The sequence below is a fragment of the Prionailurus viverrinus genome, chromosome C1, assembly GCF_022837055.1.
Source record: "Prionailurus viverrinus isolate Anna chromosome C1, UM_Priviv_1.0, whole genome shotgun sequence".
Taxonomy (NCBI): domain Eukaryota; kingdom Metazoa; phylum Chordata; class Mammalia; order Carnivora; family Felidae; genus Prionailurus; species Prionailurus viverrinus.
In genome coordinates this window covers 176,241,242-176,261,854 of record NC_062568.1, presented here as the reverse complement: position 1 = coordinate 176,261,854, position 20,613 = coordinate 176,241,242, and the positions used below count along the sequence as shown (strand labels likewise).

General features: G+C 35.4%; 1 protein-coding gene across 2 annotated transcripts in view; it reads right to left on the bottom strand.

Annotated features, from left to right (window-relative positions):
* The window catches only part of SPATA6 (spermatogenesis associated 6), a 143,401-nt gene that overhangs the window by 9,344 nt on the left and 113,444 nt on the right, over nt 1–20,613 (bottom strand). For both annotated transcript variants that reach the window (XM_047873115.1, XM_047873113.1), the window contains exon 12: nt 3,003–3,094. In XM_047873115.1, the coding sequence (XP_047729071.1) occupies nt 3,003–3,094 (92 nt within the window). The remainder of the gene's footprint in view (nt 1–3,002; nt 3,095–20,613) is intronic.

Genomic DNA, 20,613 nt, shown 5'->3' with positions numbered 1-20,613 from the left:
CCTGTTCCCAGGTTCGAGCCCCGTGTCAGGCTCTGTGCTGGAGCCTGGAGCCTGTTTCAGATTTTGTGTTTCCCTCTTTGTCTCTGCCCCTCTGCCACTAGTGCTCTGTCTCTCTCTCTCTCTCAAAAATAAACATGAAAGAAAGAAAGAAAGAAAGAAAGAAAGAAAGAAAGAAAGAAAGAAAAGAAAGAAAGGAAAGAAAGAAAGAAAGGAAAGAAAGAAAGAAAGGAAAGAAAGAAAGAAAGAAAGAAAGAAAGAAAGAAAGAAAGGCTTCTATCTTTTTGCCAATGGATCTATGTGTGGCTTGGAACATACATTCAAAATTTATCCAGTTTACAAGCTTGCCCTAGGTATTACTTTCTGTCTTCAAAAGGGCTAATATTTAGCTGTGGACTAGTGGCTCCCTAAGGCCCCTCCAGTTTCTCCTGAACATATCTGCAGCCTTATACATGCACATAATGTTCCAGACTACCAGGGATAATTACAACTTTATCAAGACCAATCTGGCTACCTGGTCCCTGGATCTTTGATGTCTGTCCCCACAAGTAGTCAGACCTCAAGTCTTCTCTTGTTGTTTGCCAGTGGGATAATTATTGTTTATTAACCTCCGTGCATATGGGATTTCCCATGCTCTGCTTCATACAGTTAGTCTTCTCTGGCAGCAGAGATGCTGGTCTTTCAGCATGACTGCCCCAAGGAGCTAGGGACTGGGAGTTCCAGGCAAAATGCCACTGAGTCCTACTGCCCTTATTGAGACTCAGTAGATTTTCTTGATAAATGCTTCTCAATTTGTTATATATGCCTTTGGTCAATTTCCAGAGTCCTAAAATTGTTGTTTTTGACAATTCTGTCTAGTTGTTGTCTAGTTGAATTGGGGAAAGGATTTGCTGAGCTCCTCACTTAGCCATTCCAAGGGTCCATGCAGACTTCCTCTCAACCTCTGTGTCAGTGTGTGTCTGCAAAGGGGTGATATTAAGCCAAGACCCCCAAACTTCCTCTTGATATCTGCTGATGGAAGCCTTAAGGCAAGCAAATGGGTGATTACTTTGTGGGTTCTCTCATCTTTGAGATGGAAAGTAGAATGAGAGGGACACCTTAGCCTAATATATATAATATGATTGAGGGATAAAACCAAAATAATACCCTGATTGTTTCAGTAGCTTCTGGAGCTAATATCACATATGCTCTTATAAAAGACCTTTGTCCTATCCTATCAGTCCTATCCTATCAGTCTGATAACTCTTTCCTATCCTATCAGTCTAAATATATATATATATATATATATATATATATATGTGTGTATATCTATATCTATCTATATATATGTATACACACACACACACACACACACACACACATATATATATATATATATATGAGAAGTAACAAGGAATATAAAGAAATCTCCAAAATGTGTAAACAGAACTTTTCTGATACTCTGCTTAACTCTTTCTTGAGAGGCACCAAACCAATCTCAGGTATTCAAAAGCTTAGCCATTAACATTGCTTGGTGAACTGGAAAAAGAACCAATACTGAGGTTTACAGCAAACTTTAAATAGACCACTGTTTTTCAAAATGTGGTCCTTACACAAGCTGCATTAGAAGCATCTATGATATTTCTTAAAATGTATATTTCTAGGTCTCACCTCTATAGGTAAGGAATCAGAATCTATGGGGTATAAAGAAGAAATCTGTATTTTAAAGAGGCAACCCAGGTAAATATTATGCATACAAAAGCATGAAAATCAGGTACTTTTCTTTATCAACCCTATCCATTCTTACCCAAATTAGAATTCAATATATGGATTAAGAACCAAAATTGGGATGCTAAATACATATAGTAGTAATCTAGAGCATAGAACTTTAAGTAAATAATAATAACAAAAGATAAAAATTCTTCTTCCTCAAGGTGTGGACTTTCTTGGATCTTCTTTTTCCTGTTTGGATTGCTTCTCCAAACTCACCTATAATATACTACACTTCCCTTGATGAGATGTCCAGGTTGCCTCTTGGTTGGGAAGCAGTAGCTTTGGGAAAGGAGTTCACATTTATATTCTGTGTAATGGGCAAAAGAAGTCCTCACATGTTCACAGAATGTTTAGCCTAACTTACCAGGGTAAAAATCAGAAACTTCAGTCGAAAACTCAAATTAGCAACAAAACATATTCCATTATCTGGAGCTTGTTTCTTATACTGGCTTTTCAGGAAACTCAGGAAGGTAGAAGCCATATGGTAATCAATCAGTGGTATACCACCAAAGGATTCAGAGAACCTTCAGTTACATAAACTCACAATTTACATTCAATTTTTAATAGCACATTCTATGGCAACTGACATAGAGATTTAAAAAATCTTCATGAAATTTGCTGCCATAATCTTGCAAAAATTTTACTATTACTAACACTTCTGAAATATTAGGCTAGAAGAACAACTTTTCTTAGGTTATTAAAAAAAAAAAAGCTTAGTCATTTCCCAAAATTATGGAAACTATTGTTTGAATGAGAATGTGCTTGAAAATAAGTCCTGGATATGTGGGTTTGCAGGACAGACAAATATACTATAAATCTTAAGTAAAATGGAAAATATCACCCTTAATAAAATATATTTGTTTTCCTTGAAAAGTTGCAGTAATGCAATCATTAAAGTATTTTGTTGTTGTCGTTAAAGAGAGAGCATGCGTGCAAGCAAGGCAGGGGCAGAGGGAGAGAGAATCCAAAGCAGGTTCCATGCTCAGCACAGAGCCAGACATGGGGGTTCAATCCCACGACCCCAGGATCATGACCTGAGCTGAAATCAAGAGCTGGAAGCTCAACTGACCTAACCACTCAGCCTCCCCAGTAATTTAAGTATTTTAATAAGTTTTATGTAGGTAAACATAAAAATAAATAATAATTATCAATTTATGTCTAAATTCCCCACAAATCCAGCAGATTAAAAAGCAGGTTATTTTTATAGAAACTGTGAGAAAGATCTCTACATGCTGCATTAGTCCAGCTCATACCTATACTCTGGGTCACTGTCATAGGCAGAGTCTCTGTATAAAAGACCTCTTTTCAGCTCCAGTTCATCTTCTTTCTCTGGGTCTCTCTCATCCTGAAAAATTTAAAGATTTTCATTAATTCATTTTGCAATTAAAATGATCTCTATGTTTCTTTGGGAAATGCTCTCCCTCTCCCCCATTATAAGAAATGAATTGAATGCTTGGATTTCTTAAAAAGAAACAAAAGGGGAGGTGAGAATTTGTTATTCTGTTCAATAAAACAAATATGATTTTATTCTACTTATGCTAATATGGCTTATCAAAGACTAGACACTGGTAGATATTTCTTGCATCAATAAATGAACAGGAATGGGTACTGTGTCAAGATGTGTAGTAAGATATGTAGTAATGTCTTACATATTGTCATGTGAACTCCTAAAAGATTGCACCTGCACTCTGAAGAATAAGTACCTGGGAAACTTATGTAGATGTAAGCATTCTAATACGTACCTACTATTCATAAGCCAAAATGCACTAACAAGCCACAAGAATAAAAATGAAAGTCAAGGCAGTTAGAATCAAAATACATAGCTACTGGGGCACCTGAGTGGTTCAGTCGGTTAGGCGTCCAACTTCGGCTCAGGTCATGATCTCACAGTTTTTGAGTTCAAGCCCTGCATAGGCTCTCTGCTCTCAGTGCAGAGCCTGCTTTGGATCCTCTGTCCCCTTCTCTCCCCCCAACTCCCATCTGCTCCTGCTGTCTCTCTCAAAAAATAAACATTAAAATAATAAATAAAAAAAAAAAGACATCGGGTTTTGAATCCCCGCTGAGCACCCAGGAGGCACAGGAGAACTGTGGAGCAGGACAGGATCACCATTGGCACTACTCTGTACGGGCTGCCTGAATAGCATGGTTTGAGACTCCCAGTCCGGGGAGGAGAGATTGGGGTGTCACCAATACCAACACAGCAGGGCTTCAAGAACAGGACAGTGGCCCCCAGTGGAGGTGGGACCCACTTACACCAAACCTCACCCCTCCATGCCCGGCAACTGCTTATCTCCTGGAGCAGGACTGACACTGATTGAACTAGACAGTCTCTCATCCAGACCAGCACAGTCGCCAATACCAGGTACCAATAGACAAGTGTCCTATAGTTTTATATATTAGTCTGGTTTTTTTTTTAATTTTTAAATTTTTCTCTTTTCTTTCCTACTCTTCTATTTTCCCTTCTTTTTCTTTCTACCCTCCTCTTTCTTGCTTTGTTTTCCCCTTTGGAATCGGACTCATAGTTTCTGGTCAAGTCTTACTTTACATATATATATTTTTTTTCTTTCTTTCTTCTTTCCTTTTCTTTCTTTTCTCTTTCTTTCTTTCTTTCTTTCTTTCTTTCTTTCCCTTTTCTGGTTGTTTGTTTCATCAGGCATTTTTACTCTATTCTTTTTATACCTTTTCTGTAACTCCTTCTTCTTCATTTTCCTATCTCTCACTGGATTAAGCCTTCTAGTTTTTCTAATTCTCTGACTAGCCTTTTTTTTTCTTCACCCTCTTCATTTCTGTCTTTGTATGAGATAAGGTTCCTCCCATTTCCTTTTTTCCAAGGTTACTTCAATGAACAAATCAAAGCACAGCTGGTAGAAGGTCCAAACAATCCACCACTATGAGCAGTGGGACAGAGCAGCCAAATTTGCAACAACAAAGTCCATGCCAACACATTCCAAAAACACTTCCTGAAAGCCAGGTGCTGGACGGTGTATGACCCCTTTTTAATACAGCAGGACTCGCAGGTGCAGGACACATAACAAGCTATTAAAACATGTAAAAGACAGAAACCTAGCCAAAATGATAAAACAGAAGAATTCTCTTCAAAAGAAATTCCAGGAAGAAATGACAGCCAGGGAATTGCTCAAAACAGACATAAACAATATGTCTGAACAAGAATTTAGAATAAAAGTCATAAGACTAGATGGGCTTGGGAAAAAAAAGCATAGAAGAAAGAAGAGATCTACTGTTGCAGAGATCAAAGACCTAAGAAATAGTCATGATGAATTAAGAAATGTTGTAAATGAGATACAAATAAACTAGATGCAGTGACAGCAAGGATGGAAGAAGTAGAGGACAGAATAGGTGAAATAGAAGATAATATTGTGGAAAATGATGAAGCTGAAAAAAAGAGGGAAAGGAAATTACTAGACCATGAGGAAAGAATTAGAGACCTAAGTGATTCAATGAAATGAAATAATATCTGTGTCATAGGAGTTCCAGAGAAGAGAGAGAGAAAGGGGCAGAAGGTCTGTTTGAACAAATTATAGCTAAAAACTTCCCTAATCTGGGGAAGGAAACAGGCATCCAACTCCAAGAGGCACAAAGAACTCCCTTCAATATCAGCGAAAACAGGTCAACAGTATAACATAATATAGTGAAATTGACAAAATACAAACATAAAGAGAGAATTCTGAAAGCAGCTAGGGACAAACAGGCCTTAACCTACAAGGGTAGACACATAAGGGTAGAAGCAGACCTGTCCACTGAAACTTGGCAGGCCAGAAGGAAGTGGCAGGAAATATTCAATGTGCTGAATAGGAAAACTATGCAGCCAAGAATCCTTCATCCAGCAAGGCTGTCATTCAGAATAGAAGGAGAGATAAAGGCTTTCCCAGACAAACAAAAACTAGAGGAGTTCATGACCACTAAACCAGCCCTGCAGGAGATCCTAAGGGGGGTACTCTGTGAGTGGAAAGCAGCAAAGACTATAAAGGTCCAGAGATATCACCACAAACACAAAACGTACAGATAACACAATGGGACCAAATCCGTATCTTTCAATAATCACTCTGAATGTAAATGGAATAAATGCCCCAATCAAAAGACATGGGGTATCAGAATGGATAAAAAAACAATATCCATCTATATGCTGCCTACAAGAGACTCATTTAAGACCTGAGGACACCTGCAGATTGAAAGTGATGGGATGGAGAACCATCTACCATGCTACTGGATGTTAAAAGCAAGCTGGAGTAGCCATACTTATATCAGACAAAGACTGTAACAAGAGATGAAGAAGGGCATTATATCATTAAGGGGTCTATCCACCAAGAGCAGCTAGCAATTGTAAATGTTTATGCCCCCAACGTGAGAGAACACAAAAATATAAATCAATTAATCACAAACATAAATAAATGTATAGATAATAATACTGTGATTGTAGGGGACTTTAATACTCCACTGACAACAATGGACAGATCATCTAAGCAGAAAAACAATAAGAAAACAATGGCTCTGAGTGACACATTGGGCCAGATGGACTTAACAGATATATTCAAAACCTTTCAACCAAAAGCAGAATATACATTCTTCTTGAGTGCACATGGAACATTCTCCAAAACAGATAACATACTCGGTCACAAAACAGCTCTCAACAAATATAAAAGGATTGAGATCATATCATTCATGTTTTCAACCACAATGCTATGAAACTTGAAATCAACCAAAAGAAAAAATTTGGAAAGCCCCCAAATACATGGAGGTTAAAGAACATCCTACTAAAAAATGAATGGCTCAACCAGGATATTAAAGAAATTAAAAAATATACGGAAGCAAATGCAAATGAAAATACAATAGTCCAAACTCTTTGGGATGCAGCAAAGGCAGTCCTAAAAGGAAAATACATTGCAACTTAGGCCTATATTAAGAGGCAAGAAAGGTCCCAAATATATAACCTAACCCCACACCTAAAGAAACTAGAAAGGAACTGGCAGCAAAGAAACCCCAAAGCCAGCAGAAGAAGAGAAATAATAGAGATCAGAGCAGAAATAAACAATATAGAATCCAAAAACAAAACAAAACAAAACAAAAAACAAAAACATAAAACAGTAGAACAGATCAATGAATCTAAAAGCTGGTTTTTTGAAAGAATAAACAAAATTGATAAACTCCTAGCCAGACTTAATGAAAAGAATAGAGAGAGGACCCAAATAGATAAAATCACAAATGAAAGAGATCACAACTAACACCACAGAAATACAATTATTAGAGAATACTATGAAAAATATATAGTTATATGTTGCTATAGCCAGCAAATTAGACAATCTGGAAGAAATGGACAAATTCCTAGATACCCACACACTACCAAAACTCAAAAGGGAATAAATAGAAAATTTGAACAGACTCTCCCCGCTTCCCTCAACCAGAGAAGAAATTGAATCGCTTATCAAAAATCTCCCAACAAAGAGTCTTGGGCCAGATGGCTTCCCAGGGGAATTCTACCAGACATTTAAAGCAGAATCAATACCTATTCTTCTCAGGCTGTTCCAAAAAAATAGAAATGGAAGGCTTCCAGACTCATTCTATGAAGGCAGCAAGCATTACCTTGATTCCCAAACCAGAAAAAGACCCTATTAAAAAGGGGAATAACAGGCCAATATCCCTGATGAACATGGATGCAAAAATTCTTAACAAGATACTAGCAAATTGAATTCAACAGTATATTAAAAGAATTACTCACCATGATCAAGTGGGATTCATTCCTGGGCTGCAGGGCTGGTATAATATTCACAAATCAATCAATGTGATATATCACATTAATAGAAGAAAGGATAAGAACCATATGATTCTGTCAATAGATGCAGAAAAAGCATTGACAAAATACACATGCTTTGTTAATAAAAACCCTCATGAAAGTCGGGATAGAAAGAACACACCTTAATATCATAAAAGCCATATATAAAAGACCCACAGCTAATATCATCCTCAATGAGGAAAAATGAAGAACTTTCCTCCTGAGATCAGGAACATGATAGGGGATGTCCACTCTCACCACTGTTGTTTAACATAGCATTGGAAGTCCTATCCTCAGTAATCAGACAATAAAACAAGATAAAAAGACATCTAAATTGGCAAAGAAGTCAAACTTTCACTTTTCACAGATAAGACGATACTCTACATGGAAAACCCAAGTCTCCACCAAAAAAATGCTAGAACTGATACATGAATTCAGCAGAGTTGTAGGATATAAAATCAATGTATAGAAATCGGTTGCATTTCTATACAACAATAACGAAGCAACAGAAACATATCAAGGAATCAATCCCACTTGCAATTGCACAAAGAACCGTAAAATACCTAGGAATAAACCTAACCAAAGAGGGAAAATATCTGGATGCTGAAAACTATAGAAAGCTTATGAAAGAAATTGAAGAAGACACAAAGAAATGTTTTTCATCCCAGGATCATGGAATGAAAGAACAAATATTGTTAAAATGTCTAGACTACCCAAAGCAATCTACACATTCAATGCAATCCTAATCAAAATAGCACCAGCATTATTCACAGAGCTAGAACAAACAATCCTAAACTTTGTATGGAACCAGAAAAGACTCCAAATAGTGAAAGTAATGTTAAAAAAGAAAACCAAAGCTGGAGGTGTCACCATCCTGGACTTTAGCCTGTATTACAAAGCTGTAATCATCAAGACAGTATGGTCTTGGCACAAAAACAGACACACAGACAATGGATTAGAGAACCCAGAAAAGAACCCACAAACATATAGACAACTAATCTACTGCATGAGCCAATTCTTTAAAATTCCTCTTTGTCTCTCCATATATGCACATATGTATTTACATGTGTATATATATGTCTACACACACACACACACACACACACACACACACACACACAATGTTCTGTTGTTTCTGTTTCCCTGGAGAATCCTGATTCATACACTATGAGAATGAGAAACTCCTACAACATACTAGTTCGGAGACTTCAGTACTTTACTTCCACCATGGATAGAACAGTCAAGACAGAAGATCAACAAAGAAATAGAAGACTTGAATCAACTAGACTTAACATCTATAAACACGCTACCAGAGAATAGCAGAATATACATTTTTCTCAAGTACACATGAAAAATTCTTCAGCAGAGACCTTACATTAAACCATAAAGTGAGTTTCAGTAAATTTAAAAGGGCTTAAATCATACAAAGTATGTTATCTAGCCATAGTGAAATAAAATTAGCAAATTAAAATCTTTATTGAAAATTCTCCTATAAAGATGGGCTTATTTAAAATAGTTAAGATATGGGGCACATAGGTGGCTCAGTCGGTTAAGCATCCGACTTTGGCTCAGGTCATGATGTCACAGTTTGTGGGTTTGAGCCCCACTTCAGGCTCTGTGCTGACAGACAGCTCAGAGTCTGAAGCCTGCTTCAGATTCTGTGTCTCCCTCTCTCTCTGTCCCTCCCCGCTTGTGTGCTCTCTCTCAAAAATAAATAAACACTAAATAAATAAATAAAATATTTAAGAAATAATCTCACACAAACTCTTCTAGAGAATGATTAGGAATATTTTCCAAATCATTTTTATGAGGCCAGCCAAAACTTAAGGAAGACATTACAAGAAAGGAAATTTACAGACCAATCACAATCACTAACTTAGATGTAAAAATACTCGGTAAAGCATTAGCAAATTGAAACCAGGGATATATATATTTTAAAAAGTTATGACCAAGAGTTTTGTTCCAAACATGCAAGCATGGTTTAACACTTGAATAATCAAGTAAGCAATTTACCACATTTAAATAAACCCAATTTTTTAAAACCTTTATTTATTTATTTTGAGAGAGAGACAGAAAATGAGCTGGGGAGGCGCAGAGAGAGAGAAGGAGACAGAGAATACCCAGCAGGTTCTGCTGAGAATGAGGAGCCCAATGTGGGGCTTGATCCCCACCATGACCTGAGTTGAAATCAAGAGTCGGATGCTTAACCGACTGAGCCACCCAGATGCCCCTTACCACATTAAATAAAGAGGAATAGCATATAATGACTCCCACAGATGCAGTGTCATAAAATCCATATACTTACAGTAAAAAAAATTTTTTTAACTTACAGAAAACAAAGAATAGAAGGAAGTTCTGTAACGTGGCAAAGAATACCCACAAAAAATGTACAGCATGCTTCATACTTAATGTTTAATTATAAAAAGCTTCCTCTTTGGGTGGCAAACAAGAAAGGATGCCCTGTATCACCACTTCTGTTTGATATTGCTTTGGAAACCCTAGATAGTGTAATAAGGCAAGCAAAAGAAATAAAAAGCATTAAGACTAAAGAGGGAGAAATAAAAATGTCACTATTTACATTATATATACACACACATACATAAAAAACAAAAACTACTGTCTATTAACATTAATATGTGAATGTAAGGTCACTGGATACAAGATTGTTGTATAAAAATATAATATAGTCATTATACCAAGAACGAATGGAAGATACAATTTTAAAGTATACAACTTATAATAATATTAAAGTATCAAACATCTAAGAACAAATCTACCAAAAGAAATATAAGAATTCTAAAACTACAACATAATCAGGAGTAATTTAATATCTAAATTAATTTAAAAAGACACCACTATTGGAAGACTCAATATTGGTAAAATGCCAGTTCTCCCCTAGTGAAAGCACACATTCAATAAAATCCTGGCCAAAATCATAGCATGTTTTTTAAAACAGACCAGCTGATTTTGGAATGCAAATGGAAATTCAAAGAACAAGGAACAGTAAGCAAGAACACAGCTGAAAAACCTATGCTTTAGATATCAAAAGTTATCATAAACTTATAGCAATTGAGAGAATATGATGTTAGTACAAAATGAGTCAAATGAACACAACAGAAGAAAATCCAGAAACAGACGCACATATATACAGTCCTAATGGAATAGAATAGAATCCAGGATCATCTCCATGTAAACAGGGTAAGGAAAAAATGGTCATTTGAAAAAAAGATGATGGACCATAAACATAGGGGAAAAAATAAACCTTCATCCAAATCTTACATTATACATACAAATCAAATCCACGTGCATTGTAGATCTAATGTAAAAGGCAACATGACAAAAGATTTTTTAAATCGGGAAATATATTCAGAATCATAGTTGGGCTAAGTTTTCCTATATGAATGTAAAGAAAGCACTAATCAAAATACCAACCAAAAGGAGAGGAAAATTGGGCTACATTAAATTAAGAACTTCTATCCACATAAGGACTCTTACTAAGAAAACTAACATACATGTCACAGACTGGAATATATTCATAACATAGCACATGCCCATCAGAAAATGTCCAGGAATTAAAAGACTTTAAGAGGTATATGGTACATAGACAACAAGTCTAACATGTGCTTTTTGAGAAGCACTACAAAGGCCAAATTGGATAAAAACAAGAGACAATCACAGCTAAGTGCATAATAGTAAACTGTTGAAAAGAAATGACAAAGAAAAAAATCTTAAGGGAATTCTAGGAAGATGTTAGTGACAATGTGTGGTATGCAGAATAATGGTTCCCAAAGATGTCCATGCCTTAATTCTCAGAATCAGTGAACATATTACCCTACATAACAGTAGGGAATTTTGCAGATTTGATTAAGGTTAAGGATCTTGAGAAAGGAAGATTACATCGGATCATCTATGTGGACCCAATCTAATCAAATGAGTTCTTAAAAGCAGAAAAATCTTTCATGGTTATGGTCATACAAAGGGAGATGTGATTAAGAATAAGGGTAAAGGATGGGGGGTGCCTGGGTGGCTCAGTAGGTTAACATCCAACTCTTGATTCTGGCTTAGGTCATGATCTCATGGTTCATAGGATCAAGCCCCATGTCAGGCTCTGTGCCGTCAGCATGGAGACTGCTTGGGATTCTCTGTCTCCCTATCTCTCTATCTCTCCCCTGCTCTCTCACTCTTTCTCAAAAATAAATAAATAAATAAATAAATAAATATTAAGGAAAAAAAAGAATATAGCCATTTGCTGGCTTTGCAAATGGAGGAAATGGTCACATGCCAAGGAATACGAGTGGTCACCAGAAATTGATCCTTCCTTGGAAACTCTATAAAGAAAACAGCTCTGCTGATACCTTGATTTTAGCCCAGTGAGACCTATGTCAGGTCTATAGAAATGTAAGATAATCAATTTGAACTACTAAGTTTGTGGCAATTTGTTATGGTAGCAATAAAAAAATAATACTTAGCACAAATCCCCTCATAAAAACATACAGAAATGGTTTTGGGGTTAGATGGAATAATTCATGACAGACAAATACGCATGCTGAAAACTAGAAAAGACAGAAAAAGGGGCTCCTGGGTGGTTCAGTCAGTTAAGCATCCAACTTCGGCTCAGGTCATGATCTCATGGTTAGTGGGTTCGAGCCCCGGGTCAGGCTCTGTGCTGACAGCTATGAGCCTGGAGCCTGCTTCAGATTCTGTGTCTCCCTCTCTCTCTGCCCCTCCCCTGCTTGTGCTCTGTCTCTTTCTCTCTCAAAAATAAACATTAAATTTTTTTTTAAACAAGACAGAAAAAAATAAAAATTTATGTTTTAAGTTATTAGAAAGGTACAGAAAAAAAGGCGGCTAGTGATACATTTCAGAGGAGAGAAACTTTCAAACGTGGACTGATGATCTGCACTTCCATTTTTCTTCAAAGCATTTGCACATCCTGAGCATGGGCTAGACGCTGAGAACCAGGACTTATATTAGATTAGAACAAGGGTCAATGCTGTGATGCAGAAAAACCAATAACATTTTTGATGGTTGTACGAGAGTGGAATGATGTAACTAGAGTATTACGAGGCCTTAGATGCACAATCAGTTTCTCAATTATGACATTTATTGATTTATGAAACTGTGTAAAACTAGAGGGTATGAAGTTAACCCCAAAATATTGGAAAAGTAGAGTGAATGTTCCTACAGTTTCATGGTACTTAAGAGAGAAAGACCGACCAGAGTTAGAGGCTCTAAAACACAAGCAGCAAAAACCCTGGAGATAGTATGAACACTTAAGAACCTGTAACTGTTTTTAAACTGGAAACACTTGACAATCTGGGACTAGCTAGGCTAAAAAAAAATTCTGGTCTTGGCTCAGGCAAAGGCTATTTCTGGGGATGGAGCATCCAGCAGAACTTTTTGTAAATCACATCAAGCTCAAGAAGTAAAATTGAGAACTGGAAGAACCTCAAACACAGAAGTGTCTTGTCACAGTATTTGCCAAATTATGAAGCTATGCCAGGTTAGGAGCAATAAGCTAATCCAAAAATGACTGAAAAGTGAAAGATCCATGCCATACATTTAGATGGTAATTAAAAGACAAATATCTGTCAGGAAAAAAAACAACATCATCTATCCTGAGGGCACCTGACTTCTGGGAGGAGCTAGAACCAGTCACAGAGCTGGTGCTGGCAGACAGACATCTTGGTGACTATGTAGAGCTGATGTTACAAACACAGAGATGAGAGGGGACTCAAATACATGAATATTTTCTGATGGTTCCTGGTATGGAAGTACAAGGCACTGAGCCTAAACTTTCTGAGAAGCAGGACACAAATTGCCTCAGTTTTTTGGTACTGAGAAGACAAAGACCTGAAAAACTCCAACTTGAAAGCACCATAGGCTAATGACCAAAAACAAGGGCTGCTGAAGTGAGATTTAGCAAAAGTTTGATTAAGGATAAACTGAGATTTCCCAAAACATCAATATTGCCTCAACCCAGTTTGATCTCTTTTGAACAAGTTTAGCCCTGATGTTCCCTGCCTAGGAAAGGAAAGAGGGAACCCTCTCATCACCTGGAAAGATCTTAAGTTCTTTTAAAAATTGGGGCACCTGGGTGGCTTAGTCAATTGAGTGTCCGACTTGGGCTCAGGTCATGATCTCACAGTTTGTGTCTTCGAGCCCCGTGACGGGCTCTGTGCTGACAGCTCAGATCCTGGAACCTGTTTCTGATTCTGTGTCTCCCTCTCTCTCTGCTCCTCCCCTGCTCACACTCTATCTCTCTGTCTCTTAAAAATAAATAAATGTCAAAAAGATTTAAAAAAACGTCTAGAATTTAATTATGAAATAAATGGTACAGTCACGACAGTACAACTGGTAAGCAAGAGTAAAAAAGACAAAGAAAGCAGATCACAAATATAATCCAGGTACTGGAATTAGGAGATTAAGCACTTTAAAGTAACCTTGATCGATATGTTCAAGAAAATAGATAAAAAACTGGACAAAATAGACACAAAGGTTAAGGATTTCCAAAAACATTGACATTTATAAAAATTAATCAGAAAGACATTTGATATCTAAACATAAATAGTAGAAATAAAGAATTTAGTAGTTGGGTTTAACAATGTATTGGAAACAGTAGAAGACAAGATCAATGAACTAGAATATATGTTTCTAGGAAATGTTAATAAAAGAGAAAATAAAATGACAAATACAGAAAGAAGTGCAAGAAACTGAGGGAGATAATCAAAAGGTCTAACAGATGTAACTGGACCAAGAAGTAAGGAATAAAGGTATAGCACATTTGAAGAAATAAAGGGCTAGAATTTCCAAAATTAATTTAAGTCATGAATTTAGATTCAAGAAACTCTGATCAGGGTTAATACACAAACCAAATCTTTTAAAACCAAGGACAAGAGAAAATACTAAAAGAGGCCACAGATAAAAGACATTACTTTCAAGGAAGCAAGAGTAAGACTGACAACAGACTTCTCAAGGAAATAATGGAAGTCATAAGATAACAAAATGATATTTTTATATTTATTTATTCATTCATTCATTTATTCATTTATTCATTTATTTAGTAGGCGTCATGCCCAGTGTGGAGCCCAATTCAGGGCTTGAACTCACGACCCCGAGATCAACACCTAAGCAGAAATCAAGAGTCAGACGCTTAGCTTCTGAGCCACCCAGGTGCCCCACAAAATGTTATTTTTAAAGTAAGGGAAGAAAAACATCTGTCCACATATACATCTATGCCCAGTGAAAAAAAAATCCAACATAGATTTAGTGGATATGTAAATAAACAAATAAGTACTAAAAAGAAGTAAATAAAAATGAGAAAATTCTCCAACAGCAGGCCCATACAAAAAGCCCTAAGGGGAATTCTTAGGGCAAATGGGAAATGATTCAAAATGAAAACAGAATTCAAAACTAAAATGCAACCAAAAAAGGATGAATATGTAGGCAAATGTAAGTGAAGATTTCTATACAAAATAATAGTATCAACGCACTGTGGAATCTAAAATACATATAGATAAAATGTATCACAACAATAACTTTAAAGAAGCAAGGGATTTAAATGGAGTGTAAATGTTCTAAAATTATCAAAAAACTGGTAAAGAAAAAATTGTATGAGATTACAATAGAGGATACAAGTATTTACTATATATACATATATTTTGAAAGAATAGTAAGCAAATATATACCCTATGAGTTAAAAGAAGGAGCAAAGGGAATAAAAATATCTTAGTTAAGGGAGACATGCAGGAGATTTAAAAATAAACATGAACACATCTGTCAGATAGAAAAATAGTAAGATAATGATACAAACCCAACAATATCAGTAATTAAATGATAACATAGTAATTAAATGATAAAGGGAAAGACTGACTACTATAAAACCCAACTATAAAAGACACACATCTTCAATATAAGGATACAGAAAGGGTGATTGTAAAAGAGTGAAAAACACCAATTAACATTAACCAAAAGAAAGTTGATAGGACTATAATAATACCAGACTAACTACATTTGAAGGCAAGAAGCTTTCCTAGAGGTAAAGACATTTCACAATAATAATAGTCGATTAACCAGAACAAAAAACACAATCTAAACCTGTATGCATCCAAAACACAGTTTCAGCATATGCAAAGCAAAACCGTACTGCATTACCAATTCATACCCTCTGGAATACCTATAATGGGAAAATAAAACCCAGAAAATACAGTGTGTTAACAAGGATGTAGAAAACCAGAACTCTCAACCATACTGAGACACTTTGAAAATGTGTTTCAATACTGAAACACTTTGAAAAACTCTTTGGCAGCATCTTCTACAGAAGAATACACATTCTGTAGGACCCAGCAATTCCATTTTAGGTATATATCCAACAGGAATACATATATATGTTCATCAAGGAACATATACAGTAATGGTGATAGCAGTACTATTAGTATTAGCCTCAGAAAGTAGAATTAACTGATAAATTTTGCTACTCTTATTGGAATACTATAAGGCAAGGGGTGGCAAACTATAAGGACCAAATAGCATTTATGTTCAGCTTTGCAAGTTATGTGCTCTTTGTCACAATTACTCCCCTCTGCTGTTGTAGCTTGAGAACAGCCATAAATAATACATAAGTAAATGGGTCTATCTATGTTCCAATTAAACTTTATTTAAAATTTAAAAGTCTGGAATTCACCAGTGGGCCATAGTTTGCTGACTCCTGCTATACAGTAATAAAAATGAAACACATGCATGTCACAAACATAATAATCAGCCAAAGAGACCAAATATAAAAGAATATATACCATATGATTCCACTTCTGAAATGTTCAAAAACACATAAAACTAGCCTATATGTTGTTAGATATTAGAATAGTAGGTTTCGTAGTGACTGAGAAGAGGCACCAGAGGCATTTCTGGGGGGCTGGTAATGTCATGTCTCTGACCTGGATGCTATTCACCCACGAGGGTTCACTTTTTATTTTTTATTTATTTATTTATTTTTTACAGCATGTATCAGAATTTTATTCCATTTTAAGGCTGAATAATATTCCATTGTTAGGACATTTTTTGATTATTGATTCTTTTTTTTTCAATATATGAAATTTATTGTCAAATTGGTTTCCATACAACACCCAGTGCTCATCTCAAAAGATGCCCTCTTCAATACCCATCACCCACCCTTCCCTGCCTCCCACCCCCCATCAACCCTCAGTTTGTTCTCAGTTTTTAAGAGTCTCTTATGCTTTGGCTTTCTCCCACTCAAACCTCTTTTTCTTTTTTCCTTCCCCTCCCCCATGGATTTCTGTTAAGTTTCTCAGGGTCCACATAAGAATTAAAACATATGGTATCTGTCTTTCTCTGTATGGCTTATTTCACTTAGCATAACACTCTCCAGTTCCATCCACGTTGCTACAAAGGGCCATATTTCATTCTTTCTCATTGCCACGTAGTACTCCATTGTGTTTTTTAAAGCTCACTGTGCCACAAAACTTAGAATTAAAGTACATTATACTGAAATAAAATTTTAAAAATTACCTAGAAGAGCAGTACTAAAAAAATCCATGGGAAACATCTGCAACAAAATTAAGGGACAAGATATTCCCATGAACCCAAAATATCAGGAGACATGCATAAATCTCCAGTAGATAATAGAGATGCTAACACCATCTGTTGAAATCAGAGGAAAGCACTGAGGCATCTGATAAACCAAATAACTTCAAAGTAACAAAACGGAGTATTCACTCAAAAGGCTGGTGGGCCAATTTAAGAACAGAAACTGAAATTGGAAGAGGTTTTCTCACTTTCATAGTGATGAGTACAAAGGATTTACAATAAATTCTGAAGGAGCTGGAGCAGTGAGATCCATTAACTCTCAAAACTAACACTCCAAAGTCACCTTCCAAGATAAAACTTTACATTGAGTATAAACATTTGGAAAAAGAATACACATTGAACAGGGGAATAAAAGCAAAGGAAAGAAAAATCCTATATAAAAGTTGGGAAGAAAAAGAAAGCCAGGAAATCTCAGAAACTAAGCTGCCATGCTTATTCTAGAATAAATGATGAGACAGAAAAAAGAGCTCTCAAACTACATATTTAGAAAAGTTAATCTAAATCATGTATCTCTTTCTAAAAGTTCAAAATAATCATTATAAATGGTTTAAATTTCATAAAAAGCTTTAGGGGGGGTGGGGGGAGGCCAAATAAGATGCCCTCAATGAAAACATGCCAGAAGACATGTTCACAAAACAGATGGCAGGCAAATGTATTACCTGTATCCTCATAACTTGACAATTTGCCTTCCCAAGAGTAAATGATCTTATGAGAGAAAAAGACAGAAGCTTCAATGTCTTTTTGATCTAGCCTCAGAAGTCATACACTGTTATTTTTGCAACAGTCTATTGTTTACACAGATTAGCCCCATTCATGTGTGGTGGGAGGCAACTACACAGGGGTGGGAATACTAGTAGGCAAAAAATCACTGGTAGCCATCTAAAAGGTTTATTATAACCCAGAAGTAAAAGAACAAAGCTAAAAGTCCTTAAAAATAGTACATTTTAAGAAATCAGAAAAAAAAATTTAATGAGATGATAAAAGTCAGAAAAATAAGAAATTAAAGAAAAATAAGTTTGGAAAGGAAAAGTAAACTAGAAGATATATAAAAGTGAATGAATAATAATGTCATAAGAGAAAATGATGAAAAGGAAAAAAATCATTTGATTTTAAGAAAAATAAAAGTATGAAAAGAATTTGAGACAGGGAAAAATACATATCATTTGCAAATAAGATCCAACATACATATAATGGAAGTTCCAGAAAGAAAGGCGAAAGAAAGAAAGAAAGAAAGAAAGAAAGAAAGAAAGAAAGAAAGAAAGAAAAAGAAAGAGTTGGAGAGGAGAGGATACAGGAGAGGAGAAGGAAACAGAATATATACAAAAAGTTATCATTTAAGAGAATATTCATAAAAATATTGAAAATATAACAAAAGACACATGATGTACAATGGAAAAAAATCAATCCAGAATAATCAACACCATCATGTGTGCTGCTATTATTACTAAACTTTAAAAATGAAGGAAAAAAAAAAACCCTGAATTTCCAAGCTAAAAAACCAAGTCACTCACAAAGGAAAGAAAATTGGATTTTAAGTAGATTTGGACAACAAGATTCTGTATCACAATCAAGTAACATATTTATAATAAAGAAAATGTAAGCCAAGGATTTTTATATCTAGCCAAAGTAACTTTGAGGCATAAAGACTACAAACAGAATATTATCATGCAACTCAGGTGACATTTATCCCATGAGCCTTTCCTTAGTAATCTATTAGAGAATGAGTTTCAGACAACTAATTGGAGAAGACACTGCCATAAAAGAGTAAACATTAAGTATTTAGATGTAGAACTCTAAATGAAACATATAAAGGAGAGAATATAGTATATAATGGAATATATATATAATATAATGGAATGTGCTCTGAAAATGCAGATGAGTACAGTTGTGAAAAAGTGGAAAGCAGAAAATGTGGAAGGCATATGTAAAAAAATTCTTTAACTGTCTTCAATAATTATATCTTTGATGGTAATTTGCTATTTTTGTTCTGAGATCATTTTGTTAACAAAGTAAATAAGGACTTGGGTTAGATTCTAATTTTATTACCTTGAATGCATCTGAATTCATGACTCCTGGATTCTGGGATAAAGTCTAAATATCTTAGCCTGCCTTTCCATGATTTGGCCCAACAAGGACCTTCTGCTTTACCTGGATTATTCCTTACAATTTCCACATGGAGTTTTGTCTAAAAACATGCATTTCTGTACAGGACAGCCTGATAAGATTAAGTCACATTTACTCTTATTTTTTACTCTTATTTCTGCTATTTAAAGCATCTAGGCATTGGAATGGCTACACAGAGTGACCAAGTGAGAGAGAATATGAATGAATCAGGAATTATGTGCCTGATGATGAAAGACATAGCATGACTCCACCTTTGCTTATATTTAAAAGGGATTTTGAAATAACTACATATTGTCATTTGTACTCAATGTGGCAATCACTGTGTTTAATTGTAATGTTTACTTTATTCAATGTACCTACTGATGTGGTTGGGTATTAATTTACTGTTTTCTATTTATCCTACCTATCCTATATTCTGTGTTTCCCTCTAGTACCTTATTTCTGTCAAAAGGCACTAGAGTCTGGAATTTTTAGATACACTAGCAAAAGGACTGGGGTCTTTGTTGAAGTGATCTTACATTTTCTTGAATAAATGTGAAAATCAAAATGGTGGGTGTTTGCTACCTTTTTAACTAGATTTTATTTTCAACTGAATCTTTCCTGATCACACTTTCATTAGCTTGTTTGAAATAAGTTCTCTTAATTTTTTAATGATTACCAAACTTCCAACACATTATGTTTTACCTCTCCTCTGTACTAATGTTTAGTGATTCATAAAGGACTTTTTCACGGTCTCAGAAGAGGGTGATATTTAAATAAAATCTTTGTGAAGTAAAAAAACAAAAAAACACACCCTTTTTTTGTAAATTGTAAAATTCTTTGTGAAGTAAAAAAAAAATAAATTTAAAAACCCTGATATTTACTTTTAAGATGGTATATCTTTGTCTATGAGTACCCTTCAAGTAGGACCAAACTGTGTTTTGATCTGACCTGTGTCCAGAGTGTGGCCACAATGTCTACGTCTAGTATGTTGGTGTTTATTTGTTTCTGAACATGTGTTCTGTTGACAGATCTTATATTTGCATATTTTACATGTTTATGTTTGGGCATATTATCGAACTAATGTGTGTCAGATTGTATTCTGTGTGTTTACTTCTGTAGATCTTAGTGGTTAAGATCAAAGACTATTACTATTAATCTAGATTCAAATCTCGGTTCCAATCATCTTAAATGGCTACATGACCTTATACAAGTCACTCAACTTTTCTGAGCCTCAGCTCATCTTTAAAATAGTAATTACTTTGTAAGATTATTGTGATGATAAAATGGAATAACACATACAGAGTGCCTGGGACGTAGTGAACATTTAATAAACAGTTATTCCTATGTAATCAATTTATTTCTCTCTG